Raw genomic sequence first — 20,432 nt, 5'->3', positions numbered from 1 at the left:
ACTAAACCTTAGTAAGACTTGCCCAATTTTCAATTCAGTGGTGCTTTACTCTAACACAGTAGTCAATATTCTGTGATTTTCGTTGCCTACTTATAAAATCAAAAAAATATGCCGGGAGTTAGGTACCATTATGTCTGATTTGTGCAGATTGACATTTTTTTTTCACATGTGGACACAACTACGAACACACAGACAAATACGACACCATGATAGAAGGTCAGGTGAAGTGTCAAAGATTTTTCGTGACTTCAAATACTACTTGTATTTCATATCTTATACCTGCCAGTAGGCATAAAATACAGTGTGATATAGAATAATACTATGTAAGAAATGTATAATAGGTACAAAATATACGATTCTGTATAGTACAAATAATACTATGTAACATGATAATAATTGCAGAAAATATGACGTATAAATACGTGTCAATTTAGGTATGACCTATTTTTTATGTTCATATCTGATGTGTATTGAATAAGAATATAACAGGTGTCAAATGGTCACCTTTTGGCATTCCCAGATATCCAGGGTTAAAGTTTACACAGGTGTCAAAATTCACAATTGTTCCGATTTGGTTAAAATCTACTTTTAAATATTCCTATGGTCATAAGGATTCAATAATTATATACCTATCTACGGACACACCATTTGATTTTTTTACAATTTAATATACCTTTATACAGAGTTGGGTGTGGGATAGGTCGAAGGTCAACATTTTAAATCCACACGGGACAAAACATAAACATTTTTCGATTTTGATGGAAATGGTCTCGAATTGTTTATCTCGGTAAAACAATCCCAAAAAGAATAGTTTGCCCCATGTAAGACATCTGCTACAATCAACATACCGTAGCATGTTGATGCCACTTGCACAGAAATGATCCTTGTGACATCCTAAACATTTTAAAAATAATTGTGACCCAAAGGTCAAAACTTATGGGTTAAAGGTCAAATTTTAAAATTGGTCCAATCGTGCTCAAATTCAAAAGGAATGTTCCATACGATATTCTAAACATTTTAAACTGAAGGCCTATATATAATAGCATCACTGCTTTTCTCCATCTGACTCATTAGCTCAGTTGGTAGAGCATCGGTCCAGTGATCCGAAGGTCACAGGTTCAAATCCTTGATGGTCAGTGAAATATTTTACTGGCTGTCATTATGTATGTGGAAACTTGTGTTAAAAACCTTTCTCATATCCTAAAAATATTTATGACCCCTAGATCAAATTTTAGGGGTCAAAGGTCAAATTTTAAAATTGTTCCAATCGAGCTCAAATTCAACAGCAATGATCCTTATTACGTTCTTAACATGTTAAGTCAAAGTTTATGGGTCATTTCTGTTTAACGGCTAGGCTCAGATCTATAGCTAGATCTAGTTAGTCTTTGATTTCTTCTTCTTTCTCCTGGCCTCTTCTTCCGCAAACAACATGAAATCAAGCTGTTATTGATGCATTGGTCACTACTTGCATGGGTATTCAGGGTGTATACAGTTTGACCTTTGTTGTATGTCCTTTGACCTCGTAGTGGCTTGGAATGGCAAAATTGCTAAAAAAATCTTATCTCTAATATGCAACCTTGTTGACCCCACTTGCATATGTGTATTGTCATTAACAAGCTTTTAATGTGATTACGCAGAATTGGGGTCAAAGGTCATTTGAGGTCATTTCCGGTGCCCTGTAAAATGGTGCAAAATAGGTAATTTTTGGCTATATACTTGGCTCTATAGTAGCAGCTGGTCCATTAGTGGCAGGTCAATATTATAAAATGTGTAGAAGACACCTATGGTGTATTTTACACAATTAATGTTATTTCCTGACCGGCGGCTTGTATCTAGTTTAATATTTTTCCATGGTAACAAAAGTCCTACATAGTGCAAACTATTCTGTTTCTGGATTACTTCATCAAGATAAACAATTTGAGACCATTTTCATCAAACTTGGACATTTTCTGGTTTTGCCCATATGTGGAGCCTAAATCTTGACCTTCGACCGTTTCAGTAATTACTCCAGATTGATAGATACATTTGGAATCCTTATTACCAGAGGGGTAATAATATTTGGTAATGGTTTTATTACAATTTGAGCAATTTGAGAAATTTCGAATTTTGATTCGAGACCTTATGTAAAAATGCTTAAATAATAACAACACTGTGACAGAAAGCTCTTATTAATATGTAGACCTACTTTTAGTATTTTGTTTTTGTTCACGCAGGTGACAATGAATGGAAGCTTGACTTTGATGGGGAAAGCGGGATATCGGATCCTAACGTAGTAGTGTTGAAAAATAAGATAAAGCTACGTATAGATCACTTATGTATATGGTGTATCTTCGGGCTATCTTCACTGACAATGCATATTTTACCATACGTTTCTAATAGCATGTATTCAGCGTATGAGAGGACATTAACGGTCTTTGTGGTATCAAAACACCAAGCAACGGTGAGACTGTAATCATTGGCTTTATTTTAGCCCAACCCCCAAAAAACCTAAGAACACACACACACACACCCGCCACACCCCCACACACCCAGCCCCACCCCCACACACCCACATAATTATATAAACAGTTCATGTCATAAAACGAATGTCGTGATCACAAATTATGTGAATCCATTGAAGGACAAATTAAAGTTTTCAATAAATTCATCTCTTTGACTTTGAAGATATGTCATCTGTCAAGTTGGTTGCAACGTGTGTCTTTGGGCATTTGGAAAATATGTAAAGTTTGAACTTGGGTAAGAAGATTTTCAGGGTTACAGTTGCTTTGTATAGATAAGCTTAGGCAGGGGCGAATCCATGTTTGTGAAGGGGGGGGGGGGTACTGCAAATGCGACGCCTCAGTAAACACAAACATGTTTTACAAGAATTTGTCTTTAAAAAACAAAGTTCACGGATCAGGTGTATAGTACTTTGAGTTACTTTGATCTAACATCAATATTCATATACGAACCTACTCTGCACTGATTTGACAATAAATAAATGATTTCAGGCATAAATGATAGTTGCATCTTGACTATGGAAAATAATTTTCAAAAAACCTCATTTTGCATTTAGGTTTTTAAGTCACCTACAGGAAACAAATTTGGCCATTACTACTACGATACTACGAAGAAAATGACATCAAATGTGCACTGTATCAGCCCAACAGATGCTATTTTCCGTTAGACGCCCCGTTCCTTTTTAAAAAGAAGTTTTATTTGGAAGCAATGGGTTTCAGGAATACTGCACTCGGAATACTGCATTTTGGCAATATCTCAAATTATTTTGTTGAATAGTTTTCTATACAGATGCTAGATGCATGCATTATCACTAAAGTAAACAAATTACACTAAATTGTGGTCTGGCTAGTTTTTGTCCGGGATACATGGGCGTATTTTCTTGGGGTGGGGGTGGGCTTTGGGGGCGCGAGCCCCCCGGGGTAAAAGCGGGGGGGGGGCAGCCAAAACGAAGGGGTGGCAAAAAGAGAGGCGGGGGAAGAAGAAGGGGCGGCAAAAAGAATCAGTAAAGAATAAAGGGCGGAAAAAATTTGAAAAAGTATAAAAATTTGTGACAAAATGGTACTATACATGAAAATGTGTTGCTTTTAGGGCGCTAGCGCCTATATAAACCTATATAAACCACCGAAAAAAAAATTTGGTCAGCCTTTTCGGGCTGTTGAGGAAGGGGTGGCAAAATTGAACTTTCTTCAGCCCCCCGGGGCAGGAGCGGCCACGGTACGCCACTGGGATATTTGTTTTCTCTGGGCTATTTGCTATTTTACACAATAAGTCTTTTGTGTCTTAGATCCTATTCCTGGGTATTGGTTGGGTCGCAAGGTAGGTGGTAACAACACACTATACAGGTAACACAACTTCTAATAGTGCTCAGCACTATGTCGAGTCGTGTGATTTCGGTGTTAAAAGCAAACTTTCACTTGATTTTGTCTCTTGTGGGGGTAAATAATGGGAAAAAAGATGTTTTCATTTTTTTTTTCGTGGGAAGTGGTAAAATCCAAGATGGCCGCCAAAATCCTATAAAACTGACTGACATATGCAAAAAAAAAGCTATATATCACTCTCAAAATATGCTAAAAATGTAAATTTCAAACACTGGAACTATGTAGGCTTGTGTCAGACACTCAAAGAAAGATTTAATATTTCGGGGTAAGTGGTAAAATCCAAGATGGCCGCCAAAATCCTATAAAACTGACTGACACATGCAAAAAAAGCTATATATCGCTCTCAAAATATGCTAAAAATGTAAATTTCAAACACTGGAACTATGTAGCCTTATGTCAGACACTCAAAGAAAGATTCGGGGTAAGTGGTAAAATCCAAGATGGCCGCCAAAATCCTATAAAACTGACTGACACATGCAAAAAAAAAAGCTATATATCGCTCTCAAAATATGCTAAAATGTAAATTTCAAACACTGGAACTATGTAGCCTTATGTCAGACACTCAAAGAAAGATTCGGGGTAAGTGGTAAAATCCAAGATGGCCGCCAAAATCCTATAAAACTGACTGACACATGCAAAAAAAAAAGCTATATATCGCTCTCAAAATATGCTAAAAACGTAAATTTTAAACACTGGAACTATGTAGCCTTGTGTCAGACACTCAAAGAAAGATTTAATATTTCAGGGTAAGTGGTAAAATCCAAGATGGCCACCAAAATCTTGTAAACCTGACTGACAAATGCAAAAAAAAAAAAGCCATATACCGCTCTCAAAGTATGCTCAAAATCTAAATTTCAAACACTGGGACTAGCATTGTGTCATGCACTCAAAGATAACTTTAATATTCTAGAATTAAGATTATTATTCAATATGGCGACCAATATGGCTGCTTATATACTGCTTAAATGTATATAAATGCATGAGTTTGTTTTATGATCACGTTTCAAAGTGATTATGTCTTTAAACCAAAAGCACAATGTTTTATATAACCAGACCCTTGCCAGGTCCAAGATGGACGACATATCAGATACAGTACCTACTCATGGCACTAGTGCATGGTTATACACCACTAATAGGCCTGGGCGATGCATGGAAATGATGAACTATTTGTTTGCGTGGCATCTGAAAAGACTGTATAAAATCACTGTAATTGACCAAGTTATATTGCCAAAAAAGTACATTTTGGGTTTTGATGCTTCGAAATGGTATATTTTTCTCATTATATGACACCTTTTAGCATATATGCGCCCTATCTAATTAATTGCATCTTTCAGCTTCGAGGGTGCAATGCCATTTTGTTTGCGGTTCAGTGCATTTAAATAAGAAAAGTCTCATTTCAACCTATGTTGAGTTTTTGATCATTTTTGATTATTAAATCATCTAGTTTCACCTGATATTGGTGGCGTTTAACTATATTAAAGCAGGTGAGAGTTCTAAATTTGAGAAAATTTCTCCCGAAATCAGCCATTTTGCCATTGACAACAGTGTAATGGGTTTAGGGGTTTAGACTGCGTTATCCAAGATTCACGTCCCTTATCGGGGGTTAGGGCACCTTATCTGGGGTTTAGACTGCATTATCCTAGATCCACGTTCCTGATCTGGGGTTAGGGCACATTATCTGGGGTTTAAACTGCATTATCCTAGATTCAGGTCCCTTATCTGGGGTTAGGGCACCTTATCTTGGTTTAGATGCCTTATCTGGGATTTAGACTGCCTTATATGGGGTTTGTGTTTCTTATCTAGGGTTTAAGGTGCCGTATTTGGGTTTTTTAAACTGCCTTATCTGGAGCTTACGTCCCTTATCTGGGGTTTAGATGCCTTATCTGGGGTCTAGACTGTGTTATCCCCAGTTAACATCCCTTATCAGTGGTTAAGGCAGCTTATTTGGGATTTAGACTGCATTATCCTATATTTACATCTCTTATCTGGGGTTAAGGTGCCTTATCTGGAGTTTAGGCTGCCTTATCTGGGGTTTACGTCCCTTATCAGGGGTTAAGGCGCCTTATCTGGATTTAGATGCCTAAAGAATGGATCTGGGATTTATACTGCCTTTATGTATGGTTTACATCCCTTTTGGGGGGTTTTACATCCCTTATGGTTTACATCCCTTATTTGGAGCCTTATGGGGTTTAAATGCCTTATCTGGGGTTTGGATTGTGTTATCCTAGGTTTACGTCCCTCATCTGAAGTTAAGGCGCCTTATCTGGGATTTAGATGCCTTATGTGGGATTTAGATGCCTTATCTGGTGTTTACGTTCCTTATCTGGTGTTAAGGTGCCTTATCTGGGGTTTAAACTGCCTTATCTGGGGTTTACGTCTCTTATCTGGGGTTTACGTCTCTTAGCTGGGGTTAAGGCGCCCTATCTGGGGTTTAGGTGCCTTATCTGGGGTTTACGACCCTTATCGGGGGTTAACGATCCTTATCTAGAGTTAAGGCACCTTACGTGGGGTTTAGATGCCTTATCTGTGGTGTATGTTCCTTATTTAGGGTTAAGGCACCTTATTTGGGGTTTGGACTGCTTTATCTGGAATCTATGTCCCTTAATCTGGGGTTACGGCGCCTTATCTGGGGTTTAGATACCTTATCTGGGGTTTAGACTGCGTTATGCTAAGGTTAAGGTATCTTAGCCCCAGGTAAGGATCGTAAACCACTGATAAGATAAGATAAAGGCTAAATTCTACATTTTAGTGGTGGTTATTTTTAAATTTTGGTGGCCATCTTGGGATTTAAGGTCCTGTGCTGTTTTAGATTATACCAATGGATTTTTAGACCCTGTAAACATGGGTATAGACACCAGCATCATACTTCTAGGACTTTCTGCACCCAAGATATAGCCCAATTAATTTTCAATGGCGGCCATTTTGAAATTTTGGCAGCCATCTTGGAATGATAGGTTAAAGGCAGTTGTAAATGACTCTATTGGATTCCTTGACCCTGAAAACATGGGTATAGACATCAGAATCGTGCTGCTGGGTGCTTCTCTGACCAAGTTATGGTGATTTTAAGGGATTTTGGCGGCCATTTTGAAAAACGCCCTCTACCAAGAGCTCCCCACACTTTTCGATGGTGCAGACCCCTCTCATTTTATTCAGCGTCCTCAAATCTATAAAGAAACACCTTCAAAACTTCTTGTACTCAACCCTAGAATGGGACTTCCATTCTGTATCCTACTAAAGCGCAATTTATGAGTAAAATATGGCAAATTTTCAATCACGGCGGCCATCTTGGATTTTAGGCACTAAACGGTCTTTAAAAAAATGAAAACATGTTTTATTTCAATCTTTACCTTCCAATGTAATGAAATCAATTGAGAAATTGCTTTTAACAAACAAATCGCACGACGTCCCCTTCATTCAACATAGCGCTGTGCACTATAACCCCCCTAATACTTTTTAAAATAAGTCAAAAAATATTTTACGAAATGTAAAAATTTAAAAAGATATGTATAGCCCTGTTTGTTTTACCCCTGTGGACCAATTTATAGCGTCACACATCATTGCGTTCAGTCACAATGGTTAACTATGTAAGAAAAGAGGCCGTTTTAAAAGTTGCACCTGAGCCCATATCACAAGTTCTAAGTTCCCCGTAAATACTTTTTAAAATAAATCGAAAAATATTCAACGAAATGCAAACTTGTAAAAAGACATGTGTAGCCTTATTTGTTTTACACCTATGGAAGAAATTATAGCGTCACACGTCATTGCGTTCAGGCACAATGGTTCATTATGTAAAAAAGAGACCGTTTAAACTGTGTTAAAAGTTGCATCTGAGTTCAACTCTCAAACAATTCAGCAGGCCAGGCCTATTCATGTGTTTGTTCAACAACTTGTCCTATGCCCTTGTACAGGTGCCAATAGTTGTTAATCCGTGATAAATCCACAATTTGAAAAAAGGGTATACGCGAACGCAAGTTAATGGAAGCGCGTATACGCGATACGCGTCAGAAATTTGCCATACCTGGAACTTGTGTGCGCAAAATGTTGTTTTCATTATTTTGGAGGAAGCGGCTAAATATTGCTCTTTTATTCTGTAGTTATTTTGCTGCTATCAAAGCATCGATCTTCTTGTGTTTAGTGGCAATGACTAAACTGGTCATTCCTCATGAAATAATCGTGTGAATTAGACGATCTTTATAGCTTGTTTTCGTTGTTGAAAGGGATTCGATCATGTTTCGCCGTTGTTCGTCATCGATTAACAACTAGCGCCTGGCGCGTCTGCGTTTACGACCTCGCGAAGACGCATCGTTGTTAGTCAGTGATGAACAACGGTGGAAAATGATTGAATCCCTAATTACAGAAACCTGACTGCTATGGGCTCAGGTGCAACTTTTAAAACGGCCTGTTTTCTTACATAATTAACCATTGTGACTGAACGCAATGATGTGTGACGCTATAAATTGGTCCACAGGGCCAAAACAAACAGGGCTATACATATCTTTTAACATTTTTACATTTCGTAAAATATTTTCCGACTTACTTTAAAAAGTATTAGGGGAACTTAGAAGTTGTGTTACCTGTAGGTCGAACGGAGGGAGCATGGCCAACCTTGAATTGGCTTCGCCTGGCTCCACTCAGATTAAAGGCCAGTCAGAGCGGGACAGTCCTGGTTGATCGCAGCCAATTTGTGTTCTCGACTCGTGCTTTAAAAACTTCATTCAAACATTGTGTTAAAATAGTTAATGTGATGTGCCCAGATTATGTTAATCATTTATCTTTATTTACTATTTAAGCTACTTCAGGAAAGTTGGGATTCTCCTTAAACAAAGTCAGGACTATGGATGGGGAATCCCCAAGATTGTAAAATGGATATGACATCATTTTGGGAAATACCACAGGAAGTGACATTTTTGTGTTTAGTATATAAGAAAATGTAAACACAATTATTACAGTGTTGTTGTGGGCTAGATAATGTCCTTACAGTCCATATGCCTACAGAAAGTTAATTGCGAATCAGACATATCTTATGTAGTCAATGTACTACTATCAAGTAATGTCGGAGATTATCTAGAATACGCCAAAGTGCGTACCTCTTCCAAGAAAGGAATATACTCCTCTCACCTTTGTTCCATAACCATTAAGGTGTAGCCCCCGAATGAAATGTACTGAGTATTTAATTATGTTTGTACTCACTCCGGTAGTAGCATTGTATGTGCATTTTACATCCGAACTAAAGTGCTATTCTAGTTTTATGGTCATTTTAGTGTCTAAAATGGCCCAAAATGAGGGTTTTTTAATTACTGCCGTTCATTTCTAATCGTCATCCCCATAGACTTTACATGTAAAATAAAATAATTGAATAGCTCTTAGTTCGGATGTAAAATTCACACAAGATTCTGTTTGAGTGATTATAAAGATAATTACATACTTTTCATTCGGGGGCTATGTGGATTTTGTTTTGTTGCTTTACTTGTACAATGTCATAATAGGTCCTCTCACAATAAAATGTCCATCTGAAACAAAGATGTTCTGTCGACTTGCTGAAGTCTGGTTTGTGAAACAACACATCTGTCAATATTAGTGGAAACAGAGCAGTTAATGAGGCAGGCCTGTTTTCCTGAAGAAATAGTGTGAAATGTGAAAATAGTACCATTTTGGAGATAGTCAACTGCGCGAGTATTTTATGCAAAGGATATAAAAGTATAGTCTTTAGTGGACTTCGCTGAACAGTGATCTTCGCAGATTGATTCTGACTGATTGTATGTATTTATGTTCACTCTCAAAATTATTGTCAAATCATACTTTACTTTTGATTAAAGATTCAGATATTGTTAACTTAATCAAACAGTGAGTTTTGTTGTGCACTCTGAAGGGAATTTGGGTAAAAGCATACATATTAGGCCATCTGAAGCAGAACGTAACACAATTTTGTAATAAAATTCGTATTATAGTTCTAAATATGATATGGGGTTCATATGCTACATACATGTTATGCATTTTTTACATAAGTTGTGTACAAAAATACATAACAATTATGTAGTAAAAGACCTAATAGCTCAGGTAAAAAAATCTACATAAAAGTTATGTAAATATTTTACCTAATATGCATAGTATTTTTTTACTTATCTGTTATGTTATTTTTACATAATGGTTATGTAAAAAATACCTATTTGTTTTGGCGTTCATATGCTACCTAATGTTATGTATTTTTTTTACATTACCTGTGTAAAAAACTTTCTGTGTGTACAAGCTGTATCAAAATGATTGATACCCATCAGTTTTCATTGATATTGAATGAGTATGACACATCAAAATTCAACATAAGATGGAAGGAATTTGTACAATAATTGTATAACAATACATTCTGTACATTTCAAGAGTATAATATGTTGTATTTTGACGAGACAGGCTTTTCAATAAACATCAAACTTGACGGGTACCAATTATTTTTATACACCCTGTAGGTGTAACGTTCGCAGGCTATTTTAGCTCATTAAAGTATTTAGTTCCAATCGTTTTAAAAATCATTATTATGGAAAACAAAATGAGTCCTTACCAATCTCACAATAATTGCTTTAATTATCTTGCCTTGTTATTCAGATTATAGAAGAGATGCTCACCAATTCGGGATCATTCATTATGTGTTGTAGGCCTAAGAAGCTGGTAAAACGGATTATATTGCAAAGATGTAGACCTTTGCGAATTGAAGTCAAAGGATTGAAGGATATGAAAGGCTCGCAAACGCAATGGGAGATCAAACACGCCATAAAGGTAAATGATCTTAAGAAATCTACAACGTGTCTCAATAAAAAACACCGGATGCTTTTGTTTTGTTATAATTCTAAAAGTATATAATTATCAAAATCATAACATTTAAAAAGGAGCATATAACTATGGTAACACTATCTATTTTCTACATATCAGTGCATATTGCGTTTGATGCAACACAAAGCGTAACGAAACACCATTTTTTTCATTCTTTCCCTCATTCTCAATCTCTCCCTCTCCTTCCACTCCTGTTTTTTTCCTCCTATCTCCATATTCTTATATCCCTCTCCCGTTCATCTATCCTCGCTCTGTCAAACTTTATAGTCTTGGCCCTGTCCTACAGACCCGTATACATTTTTCAAAGAGGAAAGTTTGAAAGTTGATTCGAGTAGGGTATGCATAGGTCTTCCAAATTCTACTAGGTGGAAAATTCCAAACCCGGGCAAACTATGTATATGGTCATTTTTCAAAATGGCCGCCAAAATGTACCTATGAACCAGGTAAAATGACAATAACTCTGAAACTACTTGACCTAGAGGGGTGATTGAGGTGTCTATCCCCACTAAATCAGGGCTGTCTGATTGAATGAAGGGGGTTTCATGGATGTCTGAGGTTCAGGACACCTGTAATTCAAGATGGCCGCCCATAGCAACCATAATCATCATATTAGCCAGATGATATGACAATAATTCGGAATCTGCCTGACCTACAAGGGTAATTGAGGTGTCTATCCCCCACTAAATCAAGGCTGGCTGAATGAATGAAGGGGGTTTCGTGGATGTCTGAGGTACAGGCACCTGATATCCAAGATGGCCGCCCATAGCAACCATAATCATCATATTAGCCAGATGATATGACAATAATTCGGAATCTGCCTGACCTACAAGGGTAATTGAGGTGTCTATCCCCCACTAAATCAAGGCTGGCTGAATGAATGAAGGGGGTTTCGTGGATGTCTGAGGTACAGGACACCTGATATCCAAGATGGCCGCCGATAGAAACCATAAATCATCATATTAGCCAGGTGAAATGACAATAATTCGGAATCTGCTTGACCTACAAGGGTAATTGAGGTGTCTATCCCCACTAAATCAAGGCTGGCTGACTGAATGAAGGGGTTTCATGGATGTCTGAGGTTCAGGACACCTGTAATCCAAGATGGCCGCCCATAGCAACCATCATCAAATTAGCCAGGTGAAATGACAATAATTCGGTATCTGCCTGACCTACAAGGGTCATTGAGGTGTATATCCCTACTAAATCAAGGCTGGCTGAGTAAATGAAGGAGGTTTCATGGATGTCTGAGGTCCAGGACACCTGAAATCCAAGATGGCCGCCCATAGCAACCATAAATCATTGAATGAAGAGGGTGTCGTGGTTGTCTGATGTCTAGGACACCCACAATCTAAGATGACCGTCCTAGTAACCATATAATATTCACATTAACCGGGTGAAATTACAATATCTCGGTAACCATTTAATCTAGAAGAGCAATTAAGGCGTGTAACTTCGCTAAATCAAGTCACACCAAATCCAGATGGCAGTCATAGCAACCACTATAAACCAAATGAAATGTCATCAATTATAACCTATGTACCTATGAAAATCAAGGCTAGTTTCCATGGTTATCTGAGGTCTTGGACACCTGAAATACAAGATGGCTACCCATAGCAACCACATGCATATTTCCACAGTTATAACTCTTGCAAATGATTTAACATGAAATGTTGCCCACTAAACCAATGTTACGTTATTGATTGTTAGTTTTGTTTGTTAATGTTACAGGTGAGTAGAGATTGACAGACATGACAGAGGAAAAGGAAGAATGTACATCTAAGATCGATGGACTTAATCTTGGGAATAAGGAACCCATCGATCTCAGATGTAATTTCTTCCTTTTCCTCTGTCATGTCTGACAAGTGGGGGTAGACACCTCAATCACCCCTCTAATTCAAGTAGTTTCAGAGTTATTGTCATTTTACCAGGTTCATAAGTACATTTTGGCGGCCATTTTGAAAAATGGCCATATACAGAGTTTGCCCGGGTTTGGAATTTTTCCACCCAGTAGACCTATGCATACCCTACTCGAATCAACTTTCAAACTTTCCTCTTTGAAAAATGTATACGGGTCTGTAGGACAGGGCCAGGACTATTACCCCCTCTTATAATGCCCCACTCACACTCCAGGGCACTCCAGTTTTTCCCTCCTCAATGGCGATGTCAGGGGTTTTTCTTTTAGGAGGGCGTGGGGAAAACATTGACAAAAATGGGTAAAACGGCCTAAATCATAAAATATCACGGCGGCCATCATCCAACAGACAGGAAGAGGGTCAAGTATGAGGACAAGATGTCCCATGGGGGAGCTGTTCGTCCTCTTGGCTACCGCCACTGAACCTCGATCCCTGTCCACTTCCAGTGCCCTCCCTCTCGTCCTCCTTTCTTACCAGACGCTACCATTGACATGTTCTATTTAAAATATGCTCTTCCAGAAGTAGGTCACACTGATAGCTCCAGTAAAAACAGACCATTTATATGGGAACTTTATCCCCTTGCCGTTGAAATTATTAAAAAGCTTCATTTCTGAATTTGTGTACGTCATGAGCACACACAAAAGTATACAGAGTGTCCCAGAAAAAAATTATCTTGTACGTAAGTCGAGAAATAGACATAAGAATCCAATAATGTAAACAAGGCAGTATATTATTATTTCTGATTTTTATCAATGATATGCCAAATGTAGTATCACATGGGAAAATATCTATGTACGCAGACGATACCACTCTGTCTGTCAGTGGTACTGATACTGATATTATTTCTAAAAAGATCACTGACGATTTTTCAGCAGTTAAGGCATGGTTAAATGTTAACAAATTGTTTAATTCTTAATACTGACAAGACAAATGTTATGGTCATTGGTAGTGAGCCTAAGTTACGCAATGATAAATGCTATGCTTTTTCAGTTACCATTGATGATTGTCAACTTGTAAGAGTTCATAGTGCCAAATGTCTTGGATTGAAAGATTGATTCTAAATTACTTTGGCACGATCATGTTAATTCAGTCATACAGAAGTTATTTTGTAAAATAGGACTCATGGGACGTCTTAAAATATTTCTTGACGTTCGCACTCTTAATGTTTCATATAAGGCTCTTATCCAACCGCAGTTCGACTATTGTAGTGTAAATGGTTTGGTCGCTTCAATGAAAATGTACGTAAAATATGTGTTTTACAGAAGCGATGTGCTAGAATAATATTGCGTGCCAACTATCTTACGTCTTCTGATATTATGTTTCCTATATTAGGATGGAATCACTTCCAAATCGGGCAATGTGTTTCAAATCTCTGTTAATGTTTAAATGTCTAAACGATATATCTCATTCTCCACAGTACCTTACCAACAGATTTTCTTATGTGCATGAAAAGCATAATGTTAACAGCAGACAAGCTGCGTCAAATTTATTGGCTCTACCGCCTTGTACAAATGGTTATGACACTGGATACTTTAAATCATCTTTTTCGTACAGTGGGGTTGAGGTTGGGAATAAGCTGAGTAATGATGTAAGAAGTTTAACAAATGTGCAGACTTTCAAGCAAAGATTCAAGTCTTAAAATTTGAGCATGTACTTGTTAATGATGTGTTTTTATTTACTTTGTATGTATTTCTGTATTTTAATTTTGTATCTAATAGTTGTATATTTTATATAAATTGCATGTTGATAATTGTTGCCTTTTAATGTCATGTAAATGTATTGCAGGGTCCCATCCCAGCAAACACAAAAACGTTTTTAAAACGTTTTAAATAAGTTATATTTTGGCTTTTGGTTAAGGTAAAAACGTTTTAATAACATTAAAATGTCGGGTTATATAAAGGTCATGAAAACGTTTTAAAACGTTTTGTGTGAAAACACACTACAACAATATTTCTAAAATGTTTTCAAAAATGTTATTGTAAACTATTTTTTCAAACATTTTTTGCCAAATATTTTGTCAACACTTAAATAACATTATGTCAAAATATTTGCCACCAGCAAACACAGAAATGTTCTTAAAATGTTCTCTTCAAAACGTTTTAATAACATTTAAATGTCGGGTTATATAAAGGTCATAAAAACGTATTTAAAACGTTATTGCAAATATTTTGGGCAAACATTTTTCGCAAAATATTTTTTCAACAAAAAATAACATTCTGTTTAGAATGTTTTGTATCAGGTTTTCAAAAATGTTTTTGGAATGTTGTTAAAACGTTTTTATACCCTTTATATAACCCGACATTTAAACGTTTTCTGTAAAGCGTTTTGTGTTTGCTGGGCAGTAGCTTATCAAAAAATGTTTTTCAATGTTATACAAACGTTTTATACCCTTAATATACCCTTTATATAACCCGACATTTAAACGTTTTCTGATACCTTTTATAACCTTTTGCGAATGATGTCGAAAACGTTTTGTGTTTGCTGGGATGTTAGACCAGCTATTTGGCTGAATTGGGCTACCCTGGATAAATATGAATAAAATAAATAACATAAATAAATAAACATCAGCGCGCATTATGTAATCGTTAATATTTTTCGCAACGAGTCAACTGAATCAAATAAATAAATAATTTTCGAATGTGATGCACAATAAAAATAGGCTATGCGCTACATTTTTTTAATTTTTTTATTCTGATGTCTATTTCTCGCCTTACGTTCAATTTTATTCATTAGGCAATTTTTTCTGGGACACCCTGTATACTAAGCTTGACGTTTGGAACAGAAAATTATTTAAAGAAAGGCATTTTCAGTGATTTGCTCATCCGGACGATCGTAAAAATAATCAAAATTCAGATTTTGGTACCATTGTCATTGTCATAGATGTGGTAACATAGCCTGCTGGTGGTTTAGCCGAAAGCCGTGTATTTAAGACAAAGTAAGGCATTTACACGAATCTGTAATTTACTGACAGTATATAAATTAGCTACATGTATTTGAATAGGGCTTCAACTTGTTTGCTTTGTTTTTTGCCAAATTGTTCATTTCAAAAATATCAAATGACAATTTGAATAACTTATCCTTCATTTTAAAGCAATTTATAAACGATTAATTTTTTTTCGCCCAGGCTCTAGCCTGGGTGATATTACATTCAGTCAAGACCTTGCCCTTTGAACCGAAATTGGCTACTTTGAAACGAAGTAGGCAAATGCATTTGATTCGTCCTCATTAAATGATTTTACAGGATAGTATCTAATAGATCTGCAGGCTACTAAAAAAGTAACCTCACTCCCCATGACAAAATTCATAAAACTGTATTCAGTAGTGTTTGACTTTACTAGGGAATGGATGGAATAGTAACCTCATTCCCCATGACAATTATTCATAAAGCTGTTCAGTAGCCAATGTTGAAGTTATTTTTTGACCTAGGGATGATGTTGCAATATGAAAGCTGACAGGTGAATGTCTGGAAGTTTGAAAGAAGTCACTAAATTATCAGTAATACTTACCATGGCTACTAATTCATGAACTTGGCTAGCTGACATGTCTGAGGTCAACTTCTTAAACATCCATGAACTTGCATTGTTGGTCTTATCACAGACTTAATATACAAGGAACCATTAATCTACTACTATTAAAGTATGCCTACTATAATCGGATACTAAATTAATTTAAAAAATCCCTTTGCTCCCATCATGCAAGTTATTCCACTTAGACTGTTTGATATAATTGTATCAAAATATTGCACATTAAGCATTGATGAAGCATATTGCCAGTGAAACAATCTCACTCACAAAAATATAATGTTTTGATATCCTAGATGTGACCTCACATAGTAACACCACATGCAATGCATTCATATGTCATTTATACATTATACAAACATATTGGGTTAAAGAACTGAAACAATGGGGACTAATGTTACTCTGACTGCAGTCGGAGGTAGTTTATAAACCTTATTCAGCAATCATAGCTCAAAAGAGAGAGAGAGAGAGAGAGGGAGAGAGAGAGAGAGAGAGAGGGAGAGAGAGAGAGAGAGAGAGAGAGAGAGAGAGGGGAGAGAGAGAGAGGGAGAGAGGGAGAGAGAGAGAGAGAGAGGGAATAGATATGCAGTACCATTCGATTTATATTATCAATAAGCTTCAATATACGTGTAGGCCCTAGCTCGTATCCCAGGATCGTTTTTGACATCTCGAAGGCAGAGCAATAGAAAGGCGCTGAAACAGTGGTGTAGCTGTAGGGAGTGGGGTGGGGGGGGGTGGGGGGGCAAAAATAGTCTATTTTCTATTTGGGCCCCCGGCCCCCCCCCCTAGTGCACTGCAGGGAAAAAAGAGAAAGGAGGCAGAGAGAGAGGAAAAAGAGAGGGGGGTGGGAAGAGGGAGAGAGAAGAGGGAATCCATACGATATGTATAGTTCCATACGATGTCTGATCCCAGGATCGTTTTTGACTTCTCGAAGGCAAAGAAATAGAGAGCTATTGAAAAGCTGATTGCACAAAAAGTACCTATAGGAGCAGTAACTTGACTAGTAAAAATAAAACAATAAAATGGCCAACCCCCCAAAAAGTCAAAAAAGGTGGTCAAGAAGGCTGTGTGCGACACAAAATTGGCCGATTTAGTCATTTACCATTGGGCTGCAGTTCAAACGCAGGGCTGGATTCGGCCAGATGGGCCCGGGACCAGGGCCCCTAAAATTGCCTAATGTAATTATGTTTCCTTTTAGCCCCAAAACACCATGTTTTGGACCAAAATATGGTAACATTGCAAATGAATCTTTCTTATATATTTTCCATTTTGCAGGAAATATCCACAATTGACATGCAATTGGACGGTCGTAATTCGTCCTGCGATTTCAAGTTAAGAATAGGTGTTAACAAACCTGATAGCTTGCCCATAGCAGGTATCGTGCATGTCTCGCAAATTTATAACTACCATCCAGTGGACATTCCTGTATATATTGGTCATGACGGTGAAGACACAGGTACTATTTTTTTATATAAATAATGCTATAACAGTACTTATGATACACACTAAAAATATTAAATTGCATATTTGATTTAAAACATTATAAGTTATGTACTGTTTACTAAAGCTTCCAGACCATGTTTGATCACATCAAGCTTGTACCGCGTAATATATATAATTTGTATATATGATTATTGAAAAAAAAGTCTTTTCTGATGCTTTATGTTTTCAAATACTTAAGGCGTGGGGTATGGGCGAACTTGAAGTACAGGTATCTGGAGAGGGGAAGCAACAAGTTACCCCAAATCACAGCGGCAGATATTGACTGGGCCGTCAAGTGCGAATATGTATTTATTTTGGAAGATTCGTGTTTGTTTTAAATTTTGGGCCGTTTTTCCAAAAGGCGAATATCTTTTCACGCTCCTTTCAGAATTTTTACCTGATCGTCGGCTTTTGCAGGCAACAGAATGCAGACTGGCTCACGATTGATGTCGTATTCCTCTATGTGGGTCACTTGATGATAAAATTATATACTTTGAATTCCTTGTAACAACATACACATTTTCGTCTGGAAACAGGGTTTCAGATTAATTATGGAACTGTTGTAGTCTTCAGCGCCGTATCAAATCTCATAATAAGGGCATTGTTTTTTGTGTTTTACTGACTTATTTTTTTTTTGGTAGATTAGTAAGTAATTAGTAATATTCCATGATTCATCGGTTTATTATTGATTGTTGATATTAACTTGAAAACTTGATTGATTGATCGATTGATAGCCATTTCACATATATTCCTAGTTTATAGGTCCCTATGGAACGTCTATTAATTTGAACGGCATCGTAAATTAGATAAATAGGCCAATCAGTATTGATTGATTCTATTCAGCAATATCAAGGATTACTATCAAACTTCTCACAGCTAATAGTTAGTTGGCTCAGTGGTAATGCACTGAGTTTTACAACAGGGAGTTTCCGGGTTCGATTCCCAGCTCTGCCTATTTTTTTCAAGGCTGAGAAAAAATGCAATTTCTGAACTGTAAACTTATTTGGCGCGCGATCTGAGCTGGTCCTTTTCTGATGGCTGTGTCTCTTACAGGCACACTCCCTCTGGAATCCAAACCAGGTTCCCGCCCATTATATATCCCTTAATAACTACTATATGTGACTGGACACCACGAATCAGCCGTAAAGTCGGCCCTCGGTCAATTTTGTTTTATTTCGTGTTTAGAAAATATATATCATAAGCTTTAAAATGGTATATCATTTGACTTCAAACGATATCCAGAAGCGGGGTTATGTTTTGTTGAACTCTGTTCCTTCAACAAAATTGTACCTTTGTTCGGTTCTACATGTGTCTCATTTTCCACATTTCTGGTAATAAATATGAAACGGTCATATTTGGCGGTCATTTCAAATCATCCCCAAGTCAACGAGGTTCTGAAAGCGTCAAGAGCATTTGGTAAACACAATTGATAGTTTGAGATCTGAAAAGAATGCTTCCATCATTATTTTGGGTGATTTTAATGAATTTAATACATCTCTTGTGGAATGTCATGCCAACATGAGCCAGCTTGTTACCTTTCCAACGAGGAAAGATGCCACCCTTGATAAAATTGTCACTGATATCCATTCGTTTTATCAAGACCCAGATAAACTTCCTGCCATTGGTAAGAGCGATCATTGTTGTGTTGCCTTACACCCAAACAAACAAGTTCGCAAACCTAAAGCTGATCGTTCGTATGTGCGTCCTTTAACTGACTCTTCAATTCTCAGCTTTGGGCATCTGTTTTGGAAGAACTCTTGTTGGAAAAATTCCATACTCATTTTCCTGAGAAATGTGTCAAACACAGGGAGGATGACAAACCCTGGCTGACTGAATCCATAACGCGGTTTATAGACCAGCGTCAGAAAGCCTATATGTGTGCGAATATGGACACCTATAAACAGTTACGTAATAAAGTGGAACGCGAGATAGTCAACGCAAAAAACAGCTTTTACAATAAGAACATCGATGGGTTGCGTTGTAACCAACCGGGTAAATGGCACAAATATGTTAAAAACATAGCTGGAGGAAAATCCACTGCAAAGACCATAGAGATCGATGGAATCTCAAAGGATCCTCCTATTATCGCTGAAGCAATCTACAATCATGTTGCTGATATTTGTAACCAGTTACCCCCGATTGATCTTAGGAACCTGTCCGCTTATTGCCCTACTCTACCTCCGCCGCGGATATTACCTGGTGAAGTTTAAAAAAAATTACGTAACATTAAGTCTAACAAGTCCACGCATCCGGCTGACATTCCACCGCGAGTCACAAAGGAGTTTGCATTTGAACTAACTGAGCCATTAACTCACATATTTAATTGTTGTTTAAACCAAGGTGTGTTCCCAGCAGTATGGAAAACCTCATCAATAACTCCGATACCTAAAACACCTAATGCTAAAAGCCTTGATCAACTAAGGCCTATCAGCCTTACCCGCCTCAACGGTAAGATCTTTGAGAGCTTTCTGGCTGAGTGGACTATGGTCGACTTTTACCCTCACATTGATAAACAGCAGTACGGTAATGTGAAGGACAGCTCTACTACTCACTACCTAGTGGATGTTGTAGACACGGTCCTTAAAGGTATTGATGAGGCTGGCCATTATGCAACCTTATGTGCTGTTGACTTTACCAAAGCCTTTGACAGGATTAATCACAATATTGCTGTTCAGAAGTTAATTGATATAGGTATTCGCCCAAGTATTATTCCTGTCATTAGTAGCTTTTTGTGTAATCGCACCCAATCTGTTAGAATCAAAGGCAGGTCATCAGCATGTCAATCTATTTCGGGGGGAGTGCCTCAGGGCACTAAA

At 37.3% G+C, this 20,432-nt stretch overlaps 1 protein-coding gene across 1 annotated transcript in view; it reads left to right on the top strand.

The window, feature by feature from the left end:
* LOC140145758 (uncharacterized) overlaps window positions 1-20,432 on the top strand; it is a 40,386-nt gene that overhangs the window by 828 nt on the left and 19,126 nt on the right. The window contains exons 2-4 of the mRNA XM_072167437.1: window positions 2,214-2,440; window positions 10,476-10,646; window positions 17,410-17,590. Of these exons, the coding sequence (XP_072023538.1) occupies window positions 2,214-2,440; window positions 10,476-10,646; window positions 17,410-17,590 (579 nt within the window). The remainder of the gene's footprint in view (window positions 1-2,213; window positions 2,441-10,475; window positions 10,647-17,409; window positions 17,591-20,432) is intronic.

Source organism: Amphiura filiformis, chromosome 2 (assembly GCF_039555335.1).
Source record: "Amphiura filiformis chromosome 2, Afil_fr2py, whole genome shotgun sequence".
NCBI classification, from domain to species: Eukaryota; Metazoa; Echinodermata; class Ophiuroidea; order Amphilepidida; family Amphiuridae; genus Amphiura; species Amphiura filiformis.
Note: the sequence above shows the minus strand (reverse complement) of the source record. Positions and strands in the feature narration are given on the sequence as shown.